Source organism: Nannospalax galili, unplaced genomic scaffold (genome assembly GCF_000622305.1).
Source record: "Nannospalax galili isolate Female #2095 unplaced genomic scaffold, S.galili_v1.0 scaffold930, whole genome shotgun sequence".
In the NCBI taxonomy this organism is placed as follows: Eukaryota; Metazoa; Chordata; class Mammalia; order Rodentia; family Spalacidae; genus Nannospalax; species Nannospalax galili.
The window spans coordinates 1,612,474-1,639,925 of record NW_008329328.1 but is presented as its reverse complement, the minus strand read 5'-3'; the positions used below and the strand labels follow the sequence as shown (position 1 = coordinate 1,639,925).

At 45.3% G+C, this 27,452-nt stretch overlaps 1 protein-coding gene across 1 annotated transcript in view; it reads right to left on the bottom strand.

The window, feature by feature from the left end:
- Positions 1-27,452, bottom strand: part of LOC115070933 (translation initiation factor IF-2-like) — a 63,370-nt gene that overhangs the window by 11,408 nt on the left and 24,510 nt on the right. The window contains exon 2 of the mRNA XM_029565106.1: positions 843-1,484. Within this exon, the coding sequence (XP_029420966.1) occupies positions 843-1,484 (642 nt within the window). The remainder of the gene's footprint in view (positions 1-842; positions 1,485-27,452) is intronic.

Here is a 27,452-nt window from a genome sequence, read left to right as displayed (position 1 = left end):
TTTAGTTTTATTTTATATGTATGTGTGCGTTGCCTGCATGTATGTAAGTGCACCCATGTGGTGCAATTCCCTTGGAGGACAGAAGAGGGTGTCAGACCCCTGGAACTGGAATTATGGAGAGTTGTTAGCGGCCATGTGGGTGCTGGGACAGGAACCAGGGTCTTCTGCAAAAGCAGCCTGTGTTGTTAATGCTGAGCCAACTCTCCAACCCCCCCCTCTATCCACTTTAAATTCTCTCTCTGCACCCAGCTAGAAATCTGTTAAATCTGAGCACTGAGTTGTACCCAGCTAGAAATCTGTAAGTCAGAGCACTGAGTAATGTTTTTGATTAGTGTTTGAGGGAAATGGTATGCTCCAGGAATTGAGATACTAAACACACTGCAAAAAAGTGGAAATGGTGGGGGGGGGGGGGGGGGGGGGGTGCGGAGGGATTGCTGGGAGAATTGAGTTGGACAGAGAGGGAAGAGCAAAGCCAGGCCTTTCAAAGGCTGAACATTCCTTACACCCTCTCCTTCCACTCTCACCCCATCCTCCCCAACCAGGTGGGTGCAGCAGGTCTTTGCCATCACCCTGCCTAAAACCAAGCTCTTGTATTTCTTCTAGTTTGCTTCCTTCACTGCTCTGAGCACAAGCAGTTAACTGTTGCTTATTTTCACCCAGAACCGTGGGGGCCCTTTACTGAGATCTGCAGAGCGAAAACTAGGCGCCGTATATGCTGCAAAGGCTGAATCCAAACTACTGGGTCAAAAAAGGCAGTCAGTAGTGAGGGGCTGGGTGTGCCGGCTGCCATCCCAGCACTAAGGAGGCAGAGGCAGGAGGATCACAGAAAACTGGAGGCCAACCTGGGCTACACAGCAAGTGGCAGGCCCAGTCCAAAAACACCAAGGGCAGCGCGGGCAGCGTGCAGCAGGGCCGCGGTCCCGCTCTTCCTCCGGGGAGCCGCTCGCTCTCCCTGCACCCGGAGGGACGCTCGGGGGAGTCTGCCCTTTGTCCCGGCCTTGCCACTCCCGCCGCAGCCCTCCGCAGCCCCTTAGGGGGCGCCGTGCCCCCGGGACTCCCGCGGCCGCGCCCGCCAATCACCGCGCCGCCCTGGAGGATGGGCTGGGAACACGGCCGGGCTACTCGCCTCCAGTGACCCCCGTGGGGGGGCGGGGGGGACGACACACCGCCCGGAGCTGGGGCCGCCGGGGTGCTGGCCGGCGGGTGGTGCGTGGAGGCCGTGCGAGGAGCACGGCCTGGCGGGCGGTGGGAAGGGCGCTGGAGGACCGCGGGGAATGCACTCCGTCCGGGGCTAGCGGTCCTCGGACTCAGCCGGCGTTGCCCCCAAGTCAGCCGGGCAGGCCCCAGCGCCTGGACGGAAAACGGGACAAAGCCGCGCTTCCTGTGGCTGAAATTACACTTGCCTTTTGTGAACTCGAAATAGGACAGTGAGAAGGTTTTCGGCGTATTTAATAAATGACGTGAGATTGTCTTCCATAAGGTCACTAGCCCAGAAGGAAACAGGCTTTTCTTCAGTCGTCAAAGGTCACTCCCGGCCCCTCTCCCCATGGGGGAACCCTTAAAGGCACAGAGAGCAGTTTGTAAACTAGTGCCAAAGATTTTTCACTTCCCGTTTAATCACCACCAGTTTCAGATGTAGAAACAGATCAGAAAATCATCTGGCCAAGGGCAGTAACGCGAGCTGGGCCCCTTCCGAGCCTGGGTCTGCAGGTGATGAACTGTGAGACCCCACTCTAGGGGTTCATCTTGCCCAGCGCAAGCACTTCTTTCTTTGATTGGGGCTGTTTCTTAAGAGCTAAGTGTGTGGTTTCACAACCAGAATTTCGAAGGGTACCAGGGTACAAGACTGAAATCGTGAGGCACATAAGGATCCATAAGGATCGATGCCCTTTGTTACTCCAACCTGAGGTAACAATATTCTGTTTCGTTAAGTATTGTCAGACCTGATTGGTGCTGGAGGTTTGTGCAGGGACCTGGATCTGCGTGGCAGGATTACGTTTTTTCCCTTTTGGTGGTGGGAGTAGAAAACGATGATGAGACATTTAATAACCTGGTTTAACAGGTGGGCTCGTATAGGTCCGGGCATGCCCTTCTCTGTGGTGGGGAATCACACACATAGGTAAGAAATCTCTTCTGTCACTGGAAAAAGATTCCAATTGGAGTAAGATCTCTTGATGAGTCCTATGTGTATATAACACATAAAGGAGGGCAGCCACGAAGTAGCAATATGAGTAAGTAGGCCAGAAGAATGGCCGCAGGCCATCCTCAGACATAGTAAGATCCTGTCTTGAAAAATAAATAAAAATAAATGCCAACCGAACATCTTTTAAAATATATTTTAATTCTTTGAAAGTTTTATACATGTATACAATGTATTTTGATAATACATCCCTCTCTCCCTAACTCCTCCCAGATCCACCCCCACCTTCCTACCCCCTCCCACCTTCTTATCCTCTGTTTTATTTTTTGTTTGTTTTATAACCCACAGTCTAATTTATGCTGCCCATATATTCCTGGGTGTGGGGGTGTGGCGCATGATCATCCTACCGAGGGCTACATTCTTACAGAAAACTCTCCCTCCCCTGGAAGCCATAAAACATCCATAGCTCTTTGGTTAGACCTAGGTCCACAAACCCCTCCCCATTCCATGCTGGAATGTTGACTGGTGTGGTCTTGTGTAGGCATCCGCAGCTGCTCTGAGTTTGTGAAAGCAGCAGTTGTGTGATGTTCAGAAGACATTGTTTGCTCTGGTCCTCTCCAACCTCTGGTTCATACGTTCTTTCTACAGCCTCTTCCAGGATGGTCCCTGGGCCTTGGGGGAAGGGACTGATACAGATGTCCTATTTGTGACTAAGCACTCCGCAGACAGTCTGTGTATTGACCAGTTGTGAGTCTGTGTATTAACTGTCATTCACTGCTCAAAAAAACTTCTCTTGAATTGCTGATGAGGTCTGAGAGGTACATTAGTCTATGAGTATTAGAGACACAAATTTAGAGGGCAGTTTGACACTATGTCTGTTTAGCAAAATGGTAGAATTCCTACGCTCAACCCTTGGGTGAGCTCCCTAAGTGTGGATTCTTGACCAGATTTGCAGCACCAAGCATCCATTTTCTCCTGTGAACCTAGCCTTAAAGCCAGAAAGTGGATGGCTACCCTCATAACATTTATGCCCACGAGCCTATCTTGCCACACTGGTTGTTACTGTACCTCACAGGATTCACAGCTAGGTGAGACTATTGGTGACTTTCCTCTCAGCAGCCTGCACAGCACCTTGCAGTACTATGAAAGCCAGCCAGCAGGAAGAAGCTTCCTGATCAGGGCCAACTTGCTTTCTCCATGTCCAGACCAGAGCGTTGCAGTGTCTTCAGCAATGGGGGGTCTTAGGGCATGTTCTGGTGGACAGTCAAGAGCAAGAGCAATAGGTGTATTGTTTTGGTGGTTTCTAGGACACCCCTGACCAACAATTCAAGGGGAGGTGTCCCACACCTGGCGCTGATCCCAACCTATGGTTTCCGGGTAGAGCATTTCCCTGTGTAGGGTAGCTCCAATTAAACTCTTTTATCTGAACACACACACACACACACACACACACACACACACACACACACACACAGGAAACATAAAATAGTAGGTGCCCATATAGCTTTCCCCAACACCCTTAGTGTTAGCCAACTATCCCTCTACCCCTCCTCTGCCCTACCATCCCACCCCTCTCCCCACTTAAACCCTTCTTCACATTCTTCTTTTCCCCTTCGTATCACCTGTGTTCGACTGCCCCCCCTTAAGATCTCTGCTCCTCTTCCCCACCAACGATCTCCTAGATTCACCTAGATTCTCCAGATACTCCAAATTAAACACACAAATCTAAAGATTTGACAAAGATCCACATAGGTGTGAGAACCTGTGTCTGTCCCTTTGGGTCTGGGTTACCTCACCATGTGTTCCAGTTCCATCCATTTAACTGTGAATTTCATAATTGCATTTTTCTTTATAGCGAAATAAAATTCCATTGTGTATAGGTACCAAGTTTTCATTATCTATTCACCCAACCCAGCACTTTTGAAACATCCTGCAATAGTTACCCATCGTACCTGTACAAAATGACAAACCCTTACTCTGGTGTAAAGGTCTTCCTGAGTCTCAGTTGCCCATCCTCCTCAGACCCACTCAGCACTAGCGCCATGCCAGTTAGCTCTTCGTTCCACAAAGGCAATAGTTTTTCTCACTGCAGGCCTGGGCCTCTTACATATACTGCTTTCCCTGTCTGACTACTTGACCGCTCTGACTGTTCTCTCTAACCCTCTCCACAGCTCATTTATCCTTCATTTTAACTTCCAGTTGCTTCCTCTGGCCGGCTTTCCTTCTGACCAAGATGAACTATTATGCCTTTCATCAAATCCTCTACTTTTTTCCAACACACTCAAATTTTAGAAGATACCATTGTTTGTGCTATGATGATGCATGTGCTTGCTCTATCAGATCCTTTTCCCCCAGGCCTGTAACAATTAATAATACACACTATATTCCTTATGCAGTTATCAGTGTTGATGTCTGCTGGCTCTGCTTTTTTATGCTTCATGTAGACAGGGATTTGTGTCCTATCACACTCAGTGCTTAGCAGAACCCTTCACACATGGTCAAGAGCTAGCTATGTATTTGTCAAATGAATGTTTGGGATCAGTCAGTCTACTCTGGGGGGTATGGAGATGGAGAGAGACTGAGAAAAGCCGAAGGGAGCCAGATTGTGAGGGATCCAAGAAAGGCATTGTACCCAGTCAGCCAGACATGCTGCGTTCCATATAGAACCATTAGCTACTTATAGCTACAAGCACCTGAAATGTGGCCAGGAAGGAACTGAATTTTCAACTTAATTTAAAATAATTTACATGTTGTAAAGTATGTTTGAAACAACTTTTGTATGTGAATCTACTTTTCTAACTATAAATTTTTTGAAATGTAAATATAGAATGAAATTTAGCATCCAAATTGAGTGGCATTATAGATGCTCTAGGTTTTGAGACCTTACACAAAAACATGAGTTAGTTAATCTTTCTGCTGATTTCATGCTGAAATGGTAATATTTGGATATATCATACTGAGTAAAACACATTGTTAGAGGTAGTTTCACAGTCTTAGGACTGGCAGCAAGGACACAGATCCTGTTCATAGTGATATTGTCTTTTTCCAAGTTAAAAAAGTGTGTGTGTGTGTGTGTGTGTGTGTGTGTGTGACAGTGCAATCACTTGCATACTGTGGTGCACATCTGGAGATCAGAGGACAAGTTTTAGGACTCAGTTCTTTCCTTCCATCCTGGGTTCCAGGGACAAAACTCAAATTGTCAGCTTTGCATGCCAGATACTTTACCCATGGAGCCATCTCACTAGCCCTCATAGCAGAATTTTCCCATCTTCCTTCCTTCCTTCCTTCCTTCCTTCCTTCCTTCCTTCCTTCCTTCCTTCCTTCCTTCCTTCCTCCTTCCTTCCTCCTTTCTCCTTCCTTCCTTCCTGCCTCCTTCCTTCCTTCTTCCTTCCTTCGTTCCTTCTTCCTTCCTCCTTCCTCCCTCCCTCCCTCCCTCCCTCCTTCCTTCCTTCCTTCCTTTTGATTTTTTATTTTGAAACAGGATCTCACTATACAGTCCTATCTGAGCTGGAACTTGCTATGTAGACCAGGCTAGCCTGGAACTCATAGAGATCCACCTGCATCTGCCTCCACAGTGTTGGGATTGAAGTTGTGTGCCAGCACGCCTAGGCTCAAAGCAGCATTCTTCTTTCCTTCCTTTCTTTCTATTTTCTGTGTATGACTTACTTTGCCTGCATGTAAGTGCACCTGTGCATGCATTGCCTGTGGAGGCCAGAAGCAGGCATCAGATCTCCTGAAACTGGAGTTATGGATGGTTGTTAGCTGCCATGTGGGTGCTGGGAACTAAACTCCACTTATCTGCAAGAGCATTCATTGCTCTTAATTGCTGAGCCATCTCTCCAGGCTCATAGCAGCATTTGTAACAGTACCTCCAAATGTAGCACCCAAATGTCTATCAGCTGGTAGACAAGCAAAATGTGGTTTAAATGGTAAATTTTATGTTATGTACATTTTTCCACAACAGAGAAATTAAAAATCAACTTCACTTATTTCTACTTGTTTTCTAATAGAGAAATAAAATTGTAGATGTGCCTTTCTACCTGTGCTAGGACAGCATCTGTGAGAAATGTCATTTTGCCATCCTCGAGGGGTGACCCAAGAGCACACCATCAGCAAGGCACACGTGTGGAGCGGGCTTCGGGAAGCCTCTCTGTCTGGCACCCAGAGAAATCTGGAAATTTGTCAGAAAGGTAATCAGGAATCCAGGTGTGTGCTTTAATATGAAGCTAACACAGCTTCTAGGCCGGAGGAGTAAGTACTGTGCCATATTGTGTCCATGTGCAGTTGTTACAAACGAGGATAACAATTTATCAGACTCTATACACTGTGTATCTGCTCCCTGTGTATCTGACACCACTGTAAAACCAAGCAACCAAGCAACCAAGTACCATCAGTATGGATAAGAATTGACCATTGATTATCAAATAAATTATAAACCCCCAAATATATAAGCAAGTTAAAACCGTGCCTCTCTTGTATGACTCTTGGACAGAATTGGGTCAGACAATTGGTAATGCTGGAAGAGAACAGCTAAACCTGTGATGAAGGGCTTCCCCGATGTCAGTACACTCTGAAGGCTGCAAAATGGAGGCAAATCATGATGAACCCATGAATTTAGGATTCGGCAAAGTATGTTATACAAGCACATGAGAAAACCGTGATGCATGGGGGGGTGGCGTCCTTGAGGTTTACTTAACTGGGACTCTGCTAGGCAGTTTTTGGTTTTTAAGTTTTTGAGACAGGGTCTTGCGGTAGCCCCCCTGACCTGGAACTCACTATGTGGACCAGGCTGGTCTTGATCTCACAGAGATCCACTTGCCTCTGCCTCCTGAGTGCTGGGATTAAAGGCTTCTGGCAACATGCCTACTGTAGATAGTTTGTGTTACAGGATAACTTGGCGATGAGCCCAGTGTGCTGTTCCCTATTTGTTGTGGGATCAAATGAGTTGAAAGGGCCTAATCTGAGCCAAGTGGTACAGGTGAGGTGTCAGGTGAAGTTAATCACCGCATGAGCTCTCTTCAGTGTGTTCACGGTGATGTGCTGAGTCTTCTGTTTCCAGCAGAGAAACTAGCTTTAGGGTTATCTCTACCTGTGACACATTTTATCTGTTATCTAAACTTGTTTTAAGAATTGTCTATTATGGCTGCCTAATAACACAGAAACCCATTCCTCCAAAATGTCATCATCAGCCACTTAATCTTGATCTTGGAGAATGATGACCCTCAGGGGGTCAGCATTGCTTAACTATCTCTGAAGTTGCCAGCCACCCAGAAGCCAGGAAAATACTGATCCAACTACAGGATTATGCACTTATCTGGGACAAAAAGCATGGGAGAGGTCAGTGGTCCAGACTTTGGAGCCTACCTGTTAATAATATCCATCGCTAGGGATGTAACATTAGTTCTACCCTGTTAAAAATTACTTATGTTCCAGAATTAAAATTTCATTTGAGTTGGGTAGATGTAACATTAGTTCTACCCTGTTAAAAATTACTTATGTTCCAGAATTAAAATTTCATTTGAATTGGGTAGAAACTTGCTCTGTCCCTGGGAATGCAGGGGGCCAAAACTAAAATTTGCTAGAGAAAAGTCTGTAGCCCAGAACAAGTCTAATACACACACACACACACACACACCCTAATACAGGGTTGTGCTTAGTCCCCCCTCCCCCCAAATTAGGAGCATAAGAAAACTGTTAGAAGGTTTGCACCAAATAAGTTTTTGTTTTTATTTGTATAGCTATAGCTGTCTACATAGCTATTTATAAATCTTTCAGTTTACTTTTATTTTTAAAGTAGCTACATATAGCTTAGTTCTTAATTAATTAATTTTATTTCTATTTTTTATGTGTATGAGTGTGTTGCCTGCATGTGTGTAAGTGCACCCATGTCGTGCATTGCCTATGGAGGTCAGAAGAGGGAGCTGGATCACCTGGAATTAGAGTTATGGATGATTGTTAGCTGCCATGTGGGTGCTGGGAATTGAATGTGGATACTCTGCAAGAACAGTCAATACTCTAAACTGCTGAGTCAACTCTTTAGCCCCAGCTTAGTTCTTTTTAAAGATCTTTATATGGCCTAAAACTATATCTCAGCTTGCCATTTTAAGTTATCAAAATCTTCTCCCTGAGGCAGCTGAAGACATTGTCCCTGGGGTGAGGGAAAAATCCATATTAAATAGCATCTAAATTCTTACGTCTTATCCACAGATGCTTGGATGGTGTCTTTATGTGCGTGTGTATGTGTGTGGAGGCCAGATGGAAACCTTGAATGTTGTTCCTCAGAAGCCATCTACCCTTTTCTTTGAGACAGGCTCTCTCACTAGCCCAGAGCTCTCTATGTGGTCTGGGCTAGGTGGCTAGAGAGACCCAGGTTCCTCCACCTCACCAGTACTAGGATTACGGTTGTGCTTCACCATGCCTAGTTTTTTCTTCTTTTTAAAGTGGGCTCTGGAGCTGTTGTTCAGGTCCTCATGCTGGCAAGGCGAGCACTTTGTTATCTGAACTATTGCTCCAGCCCTTGAATGTTATCTTCAATGGGATTTTACTTGAACCTGCTATCATGATTGCCTAATCATGGCCAGGATTTTGTATTCTGTTTCTAGATATGACAAGTGACATCATGTGTAAGGCATTCTGTACTTTAGTTTTCCTTAACAAAATAGGATTGAGGGGCAGTTATTTGATAAATGAGGGCTTTACGTTGGCCAGGATCTCTTAAGTAGCAATTTGTTTAAGCTAACTTGAGCTCTAACAGTTTCCATCTCACACTTTCATGAGAAAAATGAACATTCTACAGATGTCCAAGGAAATGCACAGGTTGGAGAAGAAGGATTCACCTGTTAAATGCTTTAATTGCTGAATATTTGGTACCAAACAGGTACCAACAGGTGGCTACTACAAGTCATTATTATATAAATCAGCAAATTGGTTCATTCCTGCTTACCTATAATGCCAAAAATGCACTTCAACTGAAGATGCTAAGAGATTAAAAGATATCTAACCTTTGAGCCCAGAAACACCTATATCATATCAAAGTTGCTTAATCTTTAGGATGGTTCTGGAACAGTCACAATGGTACATGATAGAATATGTGAACCTCAGAAAAACCATGAGCTTCATTAGAGGAAGCCATAAAGGCATAAAAACCATCAGAGTAGCCGGAAGGCTCTAAATTGTAAAAGTACAAAGTTTCCCCAGCTTCCTAAGTTATAAAGACCTGGCTCTGCTCATCCCTTATCAGCTGGTCACTCCCAAGCCTGAGAGGAAATGTTTGTGGAGCCCACCTGTCTCCTCTAAGGGCATAGATAACATTCCTGCCAGTTGCTGGGTAAATAATCTTGAGAAGGAGACCTTTAAGCCTGAGCACTAACTCGACTCCCCACTAAGGGTAGTTGTGTCCCACAACCCTGGTATAACCCCCCCACCCCGGTTTCTTTGTCTAGTTGTAGAAGCTTGGTTCCCACAGACAGCCTCTGCCTCTCACTGTCTCTTCTTTGAATAAAGGAAGATTGATTCCTTGCCTGTTGCAGGTCTGGCTCTGGTTTCTTGTCTCCTGCTCCTCTATCTTTCCTTTTGTTGTCCAAAACCTAACCGTACATATGTACAATTACAATGTCTGTTCAGAGTTCTGAGTTTATGGCAGTAGTTGTTGGGGTTTGTGGTGGTTTGTTGCTTTTGGTTTTTGTGCAACTATTCCTTCTTACTGAAACAGGCCCTCTGGAGGAAGGAGGAAGTCTCAATAATAAGACTCAGGAAGTCAATGGAACATTCAAGGCCAGGAAGTGAATGAGCTTACTTGGCAGCTCCTGAAAGTAACAAGGTTCACAAACCCCTCTCCAGGGTTATAAAAGCATTAAACAATTGCCAGGGAGAGGGGAGAGGAGACTGATCTGCCAAACTGCCTGCAAGTTGTTCATGGAGCAGGATGAGCTCCCATGAGACATAACCCATGGTGAAGGGAGATTTTTGGTGATGCAGCTGCCTTTGAAATACCCATGTTCCTGTAAGTGATCCCAATGAAAATCATCATTTTACTAAAGTAAACTTAGGTGGAATTATTTCTTTGGTCTGTCTTCAGTGCCCTATGTGGGGTCAATAAACATTTGTTCATACTTCCCCCAGGAACACACAGCACAATTGGTACCAAACAGGGACTGATGGCGAAAAGAGTCACAGAGGAGCGATCACATGAAACCCAAAACAGGTGCTGAGATGTGCAGCTAAAGCTGATCAGTATGAGGGTATGGGGCAGTCCTGATCCAGGTGCTTCCCCACGTGGTACAAGATAGTGTGCCTCTGTGTTGTAGTCACGTGGCATGCTCCCTGAGCTACTGATAGGAGATGCAATCAAGGCCAAGCCATTGGAAAGTGGAGCATCCTTGGGAGCGATCCCACTGTAGCTGCCTTTCTCTAGTTGGTATAGGGTGGTGTGCCCCCCTTGATGAATGGCGTACACCATGTGAGTATGGGGAGGCCCTCCAAACTGCTCATGGACTCGAGAATATATCACATTTCTTGAAAGTAGCAGTATGGGACAGGATTTTAAACAAGTTGTGGTGCCTATTGTGTGGCCTTTACTGTGGGCAATCGGACAAGCAGCTGAGACTGAACTATCCGCGTAGAAAGACCTTGCCTATGTGAGGGAGGAATTATAACCGAAAAAGACATGGAGACACTATCCCATGCATGAACCCCAGATTTGTCAAGGAAAGTGAGAGAAACAGAAGGTGAGATGACAGAACGTCAGCTTGCTGTTTCTTTTTATTTATTTTTCTTTTGATTAATCGATTTTTATTACATGTGTATGAGTGTTTTGTCTGCATATATGTAAATGCACTGTGTGCATGCAATTCCTGCATGGGTCAGAAGGCATCAAATTCCTTGGAACTGAAGTTTCAGATGGTTGTTAAGCACTATGTGGGTGCTGGGAACCGAATCCCGGTCCTCTCAACAGTAGCCAGTGCTCTTTACCACTGAACCATTTCCCCAGCTTTGACTTGCCATTTCTTAAAGCTGAGCAGAATGCAAGGGAAAAGTACAAGTTTTATCTGTACTGAGAGCCCTTTCTGGGATCCAAAAAGTTGGAACTTGTGGGAAGACTCAGATAGTAAGGAGGAAGCAAATATAATAGAAGTGTTACAAGACAGCCCTTCGGTCTGACCTTTATTGCAGAAGAGGGGAAAACCTGAGTCACAATTAATAATGACCTAACACAAGAAGCTGTTTTATTTAGGGCACACTCAGTGCCTGAACTGCTTGAGTTGGGAAAGGCTTTTAAACAAAGAATGAAAGAGACTTTCACAGCCCAGTAGGTGAGGATGTGGGACAGGGGGCAGATGGGATTAGTCTGAGCCCTGTAGAAGAGGAAGCTGACCAACATAATTACACATCCGTCCTTGAGACAAAGGCTGCATCACCAGAGGCAATATGAAGAAAATCAATCCTGATGGACTGGTTGATAGGGGCCGAAAGGGACACTTTATTATCACCAGCTGATGTCACTGTATCAGACTGAAGAACAATAGAAGAGCCATAGGCATTGCCAAGAGTATTAGGCGTGAGTCATGTCCAGTCCACAGGTCTGGATGGAACTGTATCCACAGGAGTGCTAAGAAGGTTGGCTCTGCAGAGACCATGACAATGGCATAGGGATTTAGTGGCTTTGCTGAGTCTCCATCATGGGGTGTCTTCTTTACAGCGTAGGAAAAGCTTTACCAGATCTGATTGATTTAGACCAAGATATAAACTGTGTTCATACGGTACTTAAACAATCAAGAGGGAGCTGGGGAGAGTGAATATAAGGGCTGTCTGGGTCACTCAGAGGCAAATGTACCAAGATCTGTGTCAAACCAGAGTTCCTGGGGAAGAGGGCGGGGGGGGGGTGATACCTAACAGAAAACCAAATGGTGTGGTAACAAACTTCTGGAAGTCTTTAAAGCCTGAGCAACAGTTTAAAGAAAACATCAATGATAAAGCAGTGCTGGAAAAAAATTCAGCTTGTCCTGGGCTCAGCAATTAGCATCCCAGAGTAAATTGTCTACATTTCTCCCTTGCAAGAAAGTATACTGGAGGTGACAACTGTTCACCCAGTCCAGGGCCCTCTCGACAGCAGGATATGGCTGATGAAAAGGCAAGGGCTATAGCACTGTTGCAGAGCCCTTCATAACTGCAGGGATCAGTTCCTGTGACAGGCACTACTGGCTAGAGTGTGATTGCTCTTCCTTGGACCCGAGCCAAGCCAAACAGCACAAGCCAGCCCCTCTGAGACTACTGGGGGTGATGAGATGCTCAGCAGCACCCAAGGCAGGATTAGGAGGCCAGATAGCTCATGGCAAATGACTGTGGATTGTGGAGGGCAGACAGGACGGTGTCTTCCACCCATGTTGCTGTGCCAAACATTGCTCCTTTGACAAAGCAAGTGATGCAAGCAGTGGGATCTTTTCATGCTGGGTTCGACTTTGCTAACATTTCTTCTTTCAGTATCCTCTTGGCTGTCCAAGACCAGTTGACACTTGCCTGGGTGGTGGGCCTTCAGAGATCCTGCTCACCCTCTGTAGAAAGGTTTCTTGGAACTGAAGAAGTAAGCAAATGGTTAAAAGAACATATTGCTCTTCCAGAAGAGCCTAGTTTGGTTTCTAGGACCCACATCAGGCAGTTTACAACTGTCTGTAACTCCAGCTCTAGGGGATTCAACACCCTCTTCTAGCTTCTGTAGGCAGCTACACTCACATGTATTTACACACACACACACAGACACACACACACACACACACACGCAATGCTTTTTAAAAAAGCATTCTTCATACAATGCTAGCTTTTGAGTATCTTACAGATTTGGAAAAGCATGTAAAATAACAGCAAAAATAGCAGTTAAGGAGTTTGAATAGAGACATCCTGTATGAGTGGGGGCTTTGCCTTTTAAACAGTCTTTCCCCACTCAAGCAGTTCAGGCACTGAGTGTGCCCTAAATGCAACAGTTTCTTGTGTTGGGTCATTATTAATCGTGCCTCAGGTTTTCTCTTCTTCTGCAATAAAGGTCAGACCTGAGGGCTGTCTTTTATGGAGACTTACTGAAAGTTGGGCTGCTTCTTGCTCCTGGTGTTGCTTCTTGTTTCCAGAGTACTTTGCAACTGCTAACAGCCAGCAGGAAGAAAAAGCCCTTCAGAGGAAAGAAAAGAACCCACCCTAGGGTAGGTGACCCCAATGAGGAAGAAGGGGAGAGAGTCAGAAGAGGGGAGGGTGCCCAGGGTCCTACAAAAGGCCTGATCCAGAGCTCGTTGGTTGGACTCTCCCCTCTGGGGTGCCCCCATTTCAATGGGAGCTGTTTGGCTGCTCTAATAAAGTTTGTGGGTTTTGCTTTCCTTTCTCTCTCTCCTGTTGCTATTGCTTCTGAGTTCCCTGTCTGCCACATCCTTGTCCCTCGCCTGTCACTTTCACTTTCTCCGTGTTTTGCTCCTCTGCCTTTCCTAGACACCTGGTTTTTTGTTCATCTCCTTGGATCTGCTAGATGACCACCCTTCACCTTAGGCTCCTGTAACACCAAGAGTCATAAGATTGTAGCATGAAAATCTCAGGGCCAGAGATGGGCTACCTTCTTCTGAGTGGTTATCCAGGGAGGTCCCGAGGCCCTACACACCATAAAGTTTTTTGCCTCTACAATTATTTGCATACTGGAACTCTGTGGTAAGTCCTTCTTGCCAAAGACACCTTACTCTTTAGCTTCAGGACATGGAGAGATCAGGCTGTGATGGAGCTGCAAGCTCTTCCTCCTATCAGACACCTACAGCCCCTCTCCAAGGCTGAGGGACTATCTCAGAAAAGGGGTCAGGGAGAGTTTAAGAGCCAGGAAAAGGGTGGAATGTGTGCAACTATTCCTTCTAATTGAAACATTCCCTCTTGGAGGAAGGGGGGGAGGCTCAATAAGACTCCAGAGGTGAATGCAACATACAAGGCTTAGGGAACTCCTGAAAGTTACAAGGTTCACAAGCCCCTCCCCAGGGTTATATAAACACTAACGATTGCTCAGGAAAAGAGACTTTCCTCCTTGTTAAACTGTCTGCAAATGGTACAGGGAGATCCAGAAATGCAATCTTTGTGAGCCATTGCTCACAGTGGGGTGGGGGCCTTTTGTTGATATGGCTGCATTTGAGTCACCCATACTCCTGTACATAACCCCTCATATTCATGAAACTAGTCCCCACAAACTCAATGGCTCACCAAGGTAGACTCTGGTGTCTTCTGTGCTCTACCTGTGGTGAGCAGATGCTTGTTCATGTCTCCCTAGGAAAAGTCAAATACTTTTGGTTTGCTTTTAAAATTTATGTATGTATTTATGTGTGTGTGTGTGTGTGTGTGTGTGTGTGTGTGTGTGTGTGTGTGTGTGTGTATGTGTATGCGCCACCACATACATGTGGAGGTCAGAGAAGAACTTGTGGGAGTCTCTTCTTCTACCTTGTGGATTCTAGAGATTGAATTCAGGTCGTCAGTCTTGGTAGCAAGCGTCTTACCTGCTGAGCCATTTCATAGGCACAACATTTGGTTTTTGTTTTTGTATGTAAGAGATGTTAGTTATGGTTCAGTACTCCGCATTGACAAATCTATTTGCCTAAAGCCAGGTAAGAATTTAGCTACCACCATTCAAAGCCTTTCTGGGCAGGGCTAAACTTACCACTACTGTCTCTTATTTTCCAAAGTGTGAATAAAATCCCCCAATTCACCTGTTGCTCGGTCTGTAAGAATACAGATTTTAATAACATCTAAGAAGTATGTGCAGCATCTAGCCCTCAAAATGATAGTAATTCACTGTCAATATTTTAGATTAGCAAATCAAACCATTTTGTAAAAATCTGCCTCTTGCCTTTCTTGACCACTTCTGCAAGCCTCTTTACACAGTTGTGCAACTTTTTCTTTCTTCTTTAATAGCTATAATCTTTTCCCTGTTATTATATTACCTTTAAGAAGTGTCAGTAAATGACTGTTCCAGGCCCATTGGTGTTCACTGCAAATTCCTAGAACTTGAACTAAACTTAATAAAAAACATAAGACTGAACTTAAGAAACCCCATTAACTAGATTGCATTGCTTTACCCAGGGTAAAGTGGGAGGCTCAAGGCCAGCAGGAGGCTGAGGAGCACATCCCGGCTGGAGAGCGCTTCCATTCCTTAATAGCCGGTCACTGCTTTCCATCAGTGGTAATTATATTGCACCGAATAACTCTGTGAGCATAACTGTTTTCCTTTGAATAATTTCCCAATTTTTCCCATGTCATACATCTTTCTAAAAAAGAAGACCCAAAAGTACAGATCTTTATCTGACTGCCAGACTTTCTCAAACTCTAAACAGATATTTAAAATAACAATAAGGCCGGGCATGGTGGCACAAGCCTTTAATCACAGCACTCGGGAGGCAGAGGCAGGTGGATATCTGTGAGTTCAAGGTCAGCCTTGTCTCCATAGCGAATCCAGGCAAGCTGGGGCTACAAGGAGACCCTGTCTCAAAAAGACCAAAAACAAAACAAAACAAAACAAAAAAACCCCACACAAAACAAAACAAAAACTAACAACAACAAAAATGTAAAATAACAATAAATGTGTTTATAACTACATTTTTTTTGGTCTTTTTGAGACAGGGTCTCCCTGTAGTCCCAGCTTCCCTGGAACTTGTTATGTAGACCAGGCTGGCCTTGAACTCACAAAGATCCATCTGCCTCCTCCTCCCAAGTGCTGGGATTTAAGGCATGTGCCATTACACCCGGCTTCTGTTTTTTTGAATAAAACAAGTTATGTTTAGGAAGGTTGTGTGATAAGGATGCCCTAGATGGGGCAAGATTATTTAGAATCATCTTCCATACAGCCTGTGATGAAATCATGGGTCTATGAGCAAGACAGACCATAGAAGTGAGGGAGAGAAGACACGGCTGCACAAAGAGAAACAACAGAACTTGGGTGAAAGAGAAGGTTCCTGAGGGTGATAGAGAGTATGTGGGAGGTTGCTGGTGACATGAGTTATTAAAAATGCAGGGCAACAAAGACACTTTGGATTGATGAATCTGAGTAATTTGATGAATGCAATTTGGACATCTGGTAGCAACTATCAAAGAGAACATAATTCTTATCAATTCGTAATCATATTCAGTTCAGCTTAATACATATTTTTAGTGTTTCTGCACTTTGATAAAAGATTATAGAAAGATGTGTAAGACTAGCCCCTTCTCTGTGTGATGAAGGAATTCAGTACAAGAGAAATAATGATAGAAGGTAAATGTCGATATTACAGAAGAGAGGGACAGGAGCCATTAAGACCTGAAGAAGGAAAGCAGCCCAGTCCTTTAAGGACAAGCTGCAATGGTTAGAATAGGGTGTGACAGGGAACAAAAATGTAAATTGGGAAAACAATTATGTCTTCTGAATAGTATCTATTTCAACAATCAAATTTAGAGATCTCTAATAATAAAGTTGACCTGGTATTTACTCAGGTGTAGCATATATCCTATGAAAATCTTAGTGAATTCTTTCCAAGGAGATGGATGGCACAAGATACATATGTGAAAGTTCATGCCTCTGAACAGCTAAACAGGAGACTGGAAAAGATGATGTGGTACACAGGAACCTCCTGTAGACTACAATTACAGACATGAGCTGCAATGCACTGGCAAGCTCTTCATTCTATTCCTGGAGGCTCTGACCAAAATACCACAGCCTAGACTTTGAATGGACTGGTTAGGTCCAGGAAAACTTGGCCAATGAAAGCAGCTTCCTCAGACACTACAGCAGGCTTCGTAAGCACTCAAACCACTTCTTTAGAACTCGTGGGGTTTTCAGCTCTACTTGCCTGCGTTTATTTGATAAAAAAAAAAATAAGGATTTTCTTCCAAACCATCTTTAGTAAGTTCCTCCGGTAGGTGATACGCAATAACCAGGTTGTGCCTCAAAGTGGTCAACGTCCACATCTTTCCACATGCATAGGTGCCTCTGGGAGTTCGTGCCTGGTTCAGTCAATATAGCACAATTTTAATTTTGTCTTGAAAACATCAATCATTGCCTCAAAGAGGAAACTACTTTACCTGAGTGTTGAGTATCATTATTAGCTTCTGTTTTTTTCTGCCTGAGGAAGTAAGTTTCTATCCCAGGCTCTTCTCTTTTCTTTCTTCTCAATCTTTTTTTCTGTTTTTGCTCCTCCCCCAATACCAAGTTGCTTCCATTGGGAATCCAGTTTTTTTCATTTATCTACTATTTTAACTTAGAAATGTCGTATATGATTCTATGAACTTTTCTTTGTTGTAGACAAAACATTCAGTTTTACTTTATCATTGCGAGGCGGGCTTCCAGTAGCACATCCTCAGCTGCAGAGTGCCACAGACAAATGAGCTGTTCTGTCTCTAACCGAGCTGAAAATCAAGTCATTGGTTTCTATGTGAATGTTATTTGAGCATCAGAGGTGAACACCTTGTACTCATTGCCTTTGTGGACGAACTGGGCTTGCTGGAACTTTTGCTTAAAACTGATTTCTCGGCATCTTTCAGCCGGAACCTCTACCTTGCCCAAGACAGGATTCTAGAGACAAACTTGTGAGGAATTTTCATCATGTCTCAGTCAGCTGGGAGTATTGACCTGTTTCCAATGGAAGTTTGTTTTTTAAAAAAATCCTGTCTTATTTTTCTGTTTTATGAAAATAAAATATATTCATTGTAGACAATCTGTAAATATTAATGTTTGAATAGCCTTCCCTCATGCCACAGCTCAGTCAGTGCTAAAATTTTATTTTATTTTATTGCCTTCCTGTCTAACTCTTTTGTTTATGAAATATAATTTGCATATATAAACCTTCATTACTGTGTATATATAAACAAACATGTATTTCTAGTTTTTTACTTTAGTCTTGTTTAGCACATTTTAACTTTGAACAGCAAACCCTTTGCACTCAGTTACCTCTAATTGTCTTTGTTTTCCTCTGTTGTATATTAACTTGACATATATCTGGTCAGCATGAGACCTTTGGTCACATTTCATTTGTCCAGCAAATAGTCAGGAGGGGGATTATACTACTTTTCCAATCCTGCCTAGAATATCCTAGCGCATTTGTTTTCATTTTAACATTTTAATCCCTTTTAAACCAATTTTTTTGTTAATTTTTTGAGAATTTCAGGTGATGTATTTTGATCATATTCACCCCCCACTCCAGCTGCTCCCAGATCCACCCCCCCACCTACCCAAACTCAAGTTCTTTTTTTCTTTTTTAAAAATTTAACACAGTGAGTCCAATTTGTTTTATGTGAGTACTCTTCCCTGGAGTGTGTCTGACTACCAGAAGTCTAAATGGGGTAAAAATAGCAGTTCTAGTTCATGCCTTCAACCAGACCACAGCCCATTCCATTAAATATACCTGTACAATGGGCTATATAGTCCTTCAACACATTTTTCAGAAAATCTGTTATCACACTGTCAAGCGTTCATGGCCATATTTACATAAATGGATGATCTAATGGTACTCTCACTGGGATTCATGATTGGCAGCAGATACAGGCAGACTGCTTTCCAGGAGTTGATAATTATGGAAGGCACATCAGCGATGCATATCCTGTTTCATCACTTCCTCTCTCCCTTCCGTCTGGGGGCATAGCTCAGTGGTAAAGTGTTTGCCTAGTATGCACAAGGCCCTGGTTGGATCTCTAGTACCACAAAGGCATTTAAATGGCCACTTTAATATAGCCCAGATGGGTAACATCAATTTTGTGATTTTGTTTCTAGAAACTCTCAGTGGTCACCGATAGGGCTCAAATCCAGGCAACTCCAGATCCAGAAACCATAAGGCCCCTAATAGGAACTGAGTCCACCAACCCCCAGCCACCTGCAAGCTGACAAAAGCAGCTCCAGGTTACCCAATGTATTGTGATCACCAGAGCATGCTCCACAGGCTGACAGGTTTTCCCAAGCCCTTAGCTGCAATGGGTTCCTGGAACCCTGTAATTGTAGAAAGCATATTTTACAGTAGATGTTTCCCTGGTAAGTTTCACCAGGTACAGACCCCACACCCTCCCTGAACAGCCTCAGAAATAGCCTCAAACAACAGAGAAACATTCTCTTTTTCTGCATTCTTTCCCTTTATAAGGTACCCCCTGCAGTCATTAGATTGCTAGTTCTTCCTCACACCCAAGTTGAGGCCCAGCCTTGCCAACTTATTAAACTCTCACTTTACCACAACCTTGCCAACTCGTTAAACTCTTACTTTGTCAGGGTTCTCTCTGTTTCTGTTTCTCAGTGATCCCAACCCTGCCACCTTTTTATCTAACATATGGTGCCGTGACTTGGATCACTGGATTCTATTACGGTCTGGTGGTGAGGACTCTGGCTGGACCAAGCCACTGGATACCAGCTACTGCACTCACCACTGATTTGGCCATCAGGTTCGTTCTCTCTCTCTCTCTCTCTCTCTCTCTCTCTCTCTCTCTCACCCTTCCCCTACCCTCTGCTGCCACCCTCCCTCTCCCTGCCATTTGGCACTATCTTTCTCATCACAACTGTCAGTCACTCCCAGACTTAGAACTTTGGCCACTGGGCAGCACAGGCCTCCGTGACTGTTGACTGTCTGGCATGGTTGCTAGGTCTGCTGAACCACACCTAGTGGATAGACCCATCCACCCAATGCCCTCAAATCTTTTTCCTGACCTCCCCTCTCCCTCTCCCCTCCTCCTCTCCTTCTTCTTCTCGGTGCCATACAGTCATTGGATCTCCTGTTCCTCATTAAATCGTGCCGATACTTCAGGACATCCCAGGTTTTCCCCTTCCTTTTCATGGGATGCTGCCTCTAGGGACTTTGGGACACTCTCATCTTCCGGACCCTCTCTGTAGAGTGGTGCCTCTCTGGACATTAGTCCCACAAGGCAATTTGGCATGCCTATTTGGCACTCCTATCGTCTCATGCCTCTTTCCTCTCTTGTCCTCGTCCTCTCAGTCTCTCTCCTCCTTTTGGCATTTGCCTTCTTAGCCTCACTTCCAAACTCTTCTTCCCCTGGAGACACCCATAAGCCTTCGCTTTTCTCTTCTTTACCTCTCATCTCTTTACAATCACTGCCCTTTTCATTCTTTTCCTCATCACTTTAATTAAAATGGGAAACCTCAATTCTAAGCCTACTGGACTCACCCCCTTTGCGTGCCTCTTAAAATCTTTAAAAACCATAGATCTTCTGGACACTGTCAGACCTAAGCGCCTCAAATTTCTCTGTACCGCTGCCTGGCCACAGTACAAGTTACACAATGGTTCTGTCTAGCCAGAGACAGGAACCTTAGATTTCAATATTTTAAGAGATTTAGATAACTTTTGCCAATATAACGGCAAATGGTCGGAACTCCCCTATGTCCAAGCTTTCTTTGTTCTTTGTGCTCCCTGCCAGACATGCCAGGTCCTCTTGGAAAGAACCCCTCCTGCTGACAGCAACCTCTCTGCCCCCCCTTACTTCCTCAAATCCACCTTTGATCCTGATCTGGCCTATGAATGGGCCCCTAGTCGACCAACACCCCCTTCATCATCCCCTTCCTCTTCTGTCCCCCTTCCCCACTCCCCCTCCAGTTCTCCAACTGCTGCCACTGCCTCTGCTACTAGGGATGCTGTAACCTGCCTCCCTGCCACATCCACCTCCACTCTGCCTCCCACATCCTTGCCTTCCCCAACCCCCATGCCTCACATGCCTCGTATGACACTCCTAAAACACTTGCTGGACTCTGCTGAATGCCTAACTCTCAGTTGCCTTGGCAACTTCCCCACATCCTTCAACTAAAGAAAAGTCATCTCCTCTGTCCCCTCCTTCACCATCCCCAATCTCTCACTGCAGGCACTCAAGGCCTCAACCCACTAACCCCACAGGTCTTTACCCTCTGTGTGAGGTAGCTGGGGTAGAGGGAGTTGTCAGAATCCATGTCCCTTTTTCTCTAAATGACATGTCCCAAATAGAGAAAAGATTAGAATCCTCCACATGCCCAGCCTGCTTCATTAAAGATTTCAAATATTTAATACTCATTTATGACTTGACCTGGCATGACATCTTTGTCATCCTCCAGTCTACCCTGACTCTGCTGAGAGGGAACAGGTTTGGGTGGTGGCCAATGAATTCCATGTAACTGATGAGGATTCTTCTGCTGGGACTCAGGATGGAACTATCAGGATGGAAGAGATGGGAAAAAAGCCTTGTAATTTTATGATTGTTTGTCTCCTTGTAGGATTAGAGAAAACCTCCCATAAAATTGTCAATTGTGATAAACTGAAGGAAATAACCCAAAACCCCTCTGAAAACTCAGCACAGTTTCTGGCTAGACTTACTGAGGCCCTGGTACAGTACACCACATATGACCCAGATTCTAGAGATGGCAGGTTTATGCTTAACCATCATTTCATCTCACAGTCTGCCCCTGATATTAGGAGAAAACTTAGATGGCTAGAAAGTGGCCCAGATACCCCACAGGGAGATCTGTTAGAAATGGCATTTAAAGTCTTTAATAACTGGGAGGAGCAGGCTAGGATGGACAAATTTGCCCTGTCTAAACAAAATACCATCTGCTCGCCACAGCTCTAAGGGCTCCTCTCAAGAAGACAATCTCCGGCTTCACTGCGACACAGCATCAGCTGCCAGGACCCTTCTTCAGATGTGAACTGACTGGACACTGGGCCAAACAATGCCCCAACCCATGACCACCACCGAAACCCTGCTCTCAATGTGGACAGAAAGGTCATTGGAGGAGCGATTGTCCTCCTTTGCCACGTCAAATTAGGCCACTCTCCTCCCTGAGCCCATCCACTTTGCAGGAGTCTGTCACCGATCTTCTGGGTCTGGAGGCTGAAGATTAACAGGGCTCTGGTTCCTTGGCTCCCATCTCATCTATATCTATCACTATGGAAGAGCCCAGGCTACAGTAGCTGGTAAGTCTATTTCCTTTATTATAGACATGGGGCATCATAGTCTGTTCTCCCCTCCTACTCTAGTAGGGTTTTTCCCTCACAGATCTCCATGGTGGGGGTAGATGGAAGACCCCATTTCCCTAAAACAACAGGACCCTTATCTTGTATATTTTGGAAAATTCCCTTAACTCACGCCTTTTTAGTCATGCCCTCATGCCCATCTCCCTTACTTGGTAGAGACCTTATGCAGAAACTCTTTCTCTCCCTCTTTTCTTCCCCTCCATCTTCATTCTCTCCCCTATAGCTCCTCCCCCCAAAACAAAACCTGGCCACTCCCAGCATCTGAGGCTGATCCCCAAGTTTGGGACACCTCCACTCTGGGACTGGCTTCTCACCAACCCCCATCCACATCACCCCCAAAGATTCCTCTATGTACCCTTGTAGGACTCAATATCCTATTGCCCTCAAACACCATCAAGGACTCAAGCCTCTCATCCAGAGACTTCTAAAGGCTCACTGCCTCAACCAACTCACTCCCCCTGCAATAACCCCATCCTACCTGTCCTCAAACCAGATGGACCTTATCAGTTAGTTCAGCTGCAGCCCTCCTAGCTCAGGAAGCTCTTAAACTCACCCTGGGTCAGCCTATTTCTGTTCTTTCTCCCCACCATCTTAAGGACCTCCTCACCCACTTCTCTCAGCACTCCTGCTCCATCTAAGCTTCAACTCCTTCATGACACCTTCCTTGAAAATCCCTCAATTACTTTAGACTCCTGCCTTCCCCTAAACCTGCCTTACTCCTCCTCCCTTCTGCCACACCACTCACTTATTCATGTCTGGGGATCCTCTAGGAACTCACCTATTGGGAACCCTTGGTTTCTCTCAAGCCCCTACCTGATTCAGACCTAACCTGGTTTGGCAGCTGAACCCTGATCCCTACTGGATCCCGCAGGGCAGGATATGCTATTGTCTCCCTCACAGGCATTATTGAGTCTGGACCTTTACCTCCTGGCACCACCTCACAGAGGGCAGAACTCATAGTACTCACCAGACCCTTGAACATTGGCCAAAAATCGAAAAATCAGTATTTTCACAGATTCTAAATATGCCGTCCATATACTCCACCATCATGCCTCTATCTGGAAAGAGAGGTCTACTTACCACAAAGGGGACCCCCATTATTAACTGTCCACTAATCCTTAGATTATTGGAGGCATCTTGTCTTCCTGCCAAGGTAGCTGCAGTCCATTGTAGGGGGCGCCAACCTCTCACTGATCCTATTGCCAGAGGCAATGACCTGGCTGACCAAGCAGCTAGGGAGGCCAGCAAATGCCAGTATCATGCTGCTAACCTGTCTTTCTTACGTCCATCGGGGGTCGTGCCTTCCTACACCCCTCAACAGCATAAATCTCTTTCAGATAAAGGGGCTACCTCAGCCTCAGGAGGAGATGATTCTTGGGGACAGGCATTGCCTACCAGAAGACCAAGTCTCAACCATCCTAACTCACCTACATAACATCTTTCATATTGGGGCTCGCTCACTTCATAAATTTCTTGAACCCATTTTTTACCATAAACTCCTTTCCCTTCTCTCAGAAGTCACCCGATCTGCTCCATCTGTGGGGGCCATCCACCTCCCTCCTTTAAACCCTACCAACATAGAGGAGCTCTCTCTGGGGTTGATTGGCAACTAGACTACCCATTTGCCAGCCTGCAAAAAGTTCAGGTACCTACTAGTCTTGGTGGATACCTTCTCATGATGGATACAGGCTTTTCCCACTGTGGGGGAAATGGAAGGTATAGTGGCTAGCTGTCTAATCCAAAACATCCTTCCCCGCTTTGGCCTCCCCCTTACCCTCCAATCAGACAATGTCCCAGCCTTCATCTCTAAAGTAACCCAGATGGTGTCTTATTCCCTGGGAATAACCTGGAAACTACACATTCCCCACCATCCCCAGTCATCAGGCAAGGTGGAACGTGCTAATTCACTTCTCAAGGATCACATTACTAAACTTTCCTTGGAATTACATGAATCCTGGGTCACTCTCCTTCCCCTACCTCTAACCAGGTTATGAGCCATTCCACAAGCTCCATCCTTTTTAAGTCCCTTTGAGTTTATGTATGGCAGGCCTTTCTTCCTGAGTAATCTGCCACTCCAACAATCCTCTCTCCTCCATGACTACATACCTGCTTTCACTCTTCTATGAAAACCCCTCAGGGAGCATGCTGACCAGATTATCCCACAGGCATCCAAAGACCAGATCTCCCATCCCCTTCAGCCGGGAAACTATGCCTGCCTCCAGGTCACTGATCAACACAAGGGACTGAAAGGAACCCTCTAGCCACCCTGGACTGGACCCCGCCTCATGAACTGTCTACTCCAACAGCAGCCAAACTCCTAGGATAACCAGGCTGGATCCACCTCTCTAAGCCCAAGCCTGCTTAGGAACACAGCAAGTACCAGGTGGTTGTTACAGGACCCCTAAAATTAAAGCTCTCCAAAGTCCCCTCCCTGACTGCCATTGAAGAATGAAGGGCTTCCTCCTCCTCCTCCTCCTCCTCCTCCTCCTCATTATTTTTCCCTGCTCAACTCCCCCCTGTAAATTCACCTTTGAGGTTTGGGAAATTGATGATAAGAATCAAGAAATTAACCTCCTAAATACTTCCCAATGTTTAACTCCCAACTGTCCATCCACCGACCTCTTTTTTTACACTCCCTGGGAACCCCAGTGACCCAAGCTTCCTTTGGTTTATAGAAGACCAAACTAGCCAGGACTGCAAGGATCCGGGGAGATGGGAGGTATGCCCATCTTGGAACTGCAGATACCATTGGGCACCCTACTGGAGAATGCCACATATAGAAGGAATTAGACCAATACAGCTCAGCCTTGTGGGAAAGAACAGACATGAAGGCCCCCAGGTGAAGTTCACCATCCCTAACCCAGGTGACTCGCTGGGAGACAGAATTGCCGCAGCAGAAGTATATCGTGGCTGGGCTAGCTGCTCCACCAGAATGCAACTCAAATTTAAGAAAACCATACAAAGCTCTGAGACTTAGCAAGCCATACAGAACCTTAACACCACCATACAACAAATAATACAACAGCTTTACCACTTAAACACTTCTAGCAGCTTCTCATGGGACACTGTTCTCTCTCTCCCTATCACTCTCAAAGAATTTTTCTGACCTTAATGCCTCCACCTGCTTCTTGTGCGCCCCACTCCAGGGTTCACTTCTCCTTCCCCTTCCAATACAGAATGTTACAAATCAATCTACCTCCCAATGTCCCTTGACTACACTATTCTGACAACCCCTCCATCCTTTCCCAGCCTAATTCAAACAGTATGAATGCCGGCTGCCAACATCACACAGTGCCCTGATTCCTCACTCCAAAATATAACCATCCAGGAAAACACCTGCTTAGCCCCAGGGCTACTTCCTCTGCTCATAACAGGTATACACTTGTGTCTCCCCTCACACCCAGGGCCCATGCACTCCAGTCACCCTTGTGCCCAGACTAGCTCTTTTCACTTCAGGAGAATTCCAGAGTCTTCTGCTTAGTATAAGCACTGACCTGAATTCCTTAGATAGGCTATGACCCTGGGAGAGGAGATCAGCTACCCTGGCAGTTCTGGTGGGAATTAGCCTGGTTACCACCGTGGCCTCGACAAGTCTCGCTGCTGGGAGCCTCAGAAAAATGCTAATAGCAATCCAGCAACTTTCCCAGGAGGTTTGAGATTTGAGTGACCAACTCTCCTCAGCTATTGAGGCCACCGCACAATCTATTCAGGTTTTACAACAACTCTCCTCCCTGGCAGAAGTCACCCTCCAAAACAGATGGGCACTTGACCTCCTAACTGCAGAAAAAGGAGGAACTTGTGTTTTCTTGGGAAAAGAGTGATGCTATTATGTCAATCAGTCGGGTAAAATAGAATACAATCTCTAACGCCTCATCAAGGTGGCACAAGATCTTTCCCAAAGATATACCCAAGACCAGCAGCAGTCATCGTGGGGAATTTTTCAGGGAGTGCTCCCATGGGTCTATCCTTTAATAAGACCCATAGTCATTATTGGCCTCATTTTGGCAGTGTCCCCATGCCTCATCCAATGTCTTCAGGATCATATCCGCCAATTAACTCATACAAGCTTTAACCAACTTTTGCTTACTTTTCCCCCAGCCAGATACAAAAAACTGCCAAGCATGATGATGGACTGGGAATGCTCTAACACCAATGGATACCAAAAAACGGCAGTCTGAGAAGAACCCTTCCAGGTCCAGCCTCATCAAACCCCTTCCCCCTTTTTGTTGTCGACCTTACCCAGCATGAAGTAGCCAGATGAGAAATGCCATCCCCAATCCTATAACATAAAAGGCTGGAATGATAGGGTTCAGATCCAGGCGACCCCAGACCCAGAAACCATAAGGCCCCTAAGAGGAACTGAGTCCACCAACTCCAAGCCACCTGCAAGCTGACAAAAGCAGCCCCAGGTTACCCAATGTATTGTGATCACCAGAGCACGCTCCACAGGCTGACAGGTTTTCCCAAGCCCTTAGCTGCAATGGGTTCCTGGAACCCTGTAATTGTAGAAAGAATGTTTTACAGTAGATGTTTCCCTGATGTTTCACCATGTACAGACCCCACACCCTCCCTGAACAGCCTCAGAAACAGCCCCACACAGCAGAAAAATATTCTCTTTTTCTGCATTCTTTCCCTTTATAATCTACCTCCTGCAACAATTAAATTGCTGGTTCTTCCTCACACTCGAGTTGAGGCCCAGCCTCACCAACCCATTTAACTCTCGCTTTGGCAGAGTCCTTTCTGTTTCTGTTTCACAGTGATCCTGACCTCTGCCACCTTTTTCTCTAACAGTCACTAGGATAGATTCTTGTCAGGGTCAACTGGGGAGAGATAACCAACACTCCTGAAGTCTACTGAGCTCAGTAGAATTTACTAAGCAAAGTGGGTCAGTCACTAAAGCAACTGCTTGAAAACCTGAAGACTCCATTTGTCTCATCCCTTAAAGAACAGGCTGGTTGGCAGACAGGGACTAGGATGCCAGCCCCCCATTGTTACCAAACCCAGGTCTCATGTCCATTCAATTACCAGTGATAGGTATTATGTACATTAAGAGCTAATTTAAGCAGAAAGGCTTTGGCTTCAACTTTTTTTTTTGCTTGTTTTAATTGTGTGCTTATCTGTGTAGCTTTGACTCAAAAGGACTTCAACTTCCAACAGAAGATGCTACAAAGTCAAGCTGGTAAACAGCGATATTCTCCAAATTTGTAACTGTTCTCTATTGTAACTTTAGATATTTCTGGGAGAGAAGTAACAAGAGAAAACTATTTTTTTAAATAAATAATTTACTGAGAATTTCATACATGCATATAAGGTGTTTTTGTCAAATCCATGCCCACTCCCTTCCC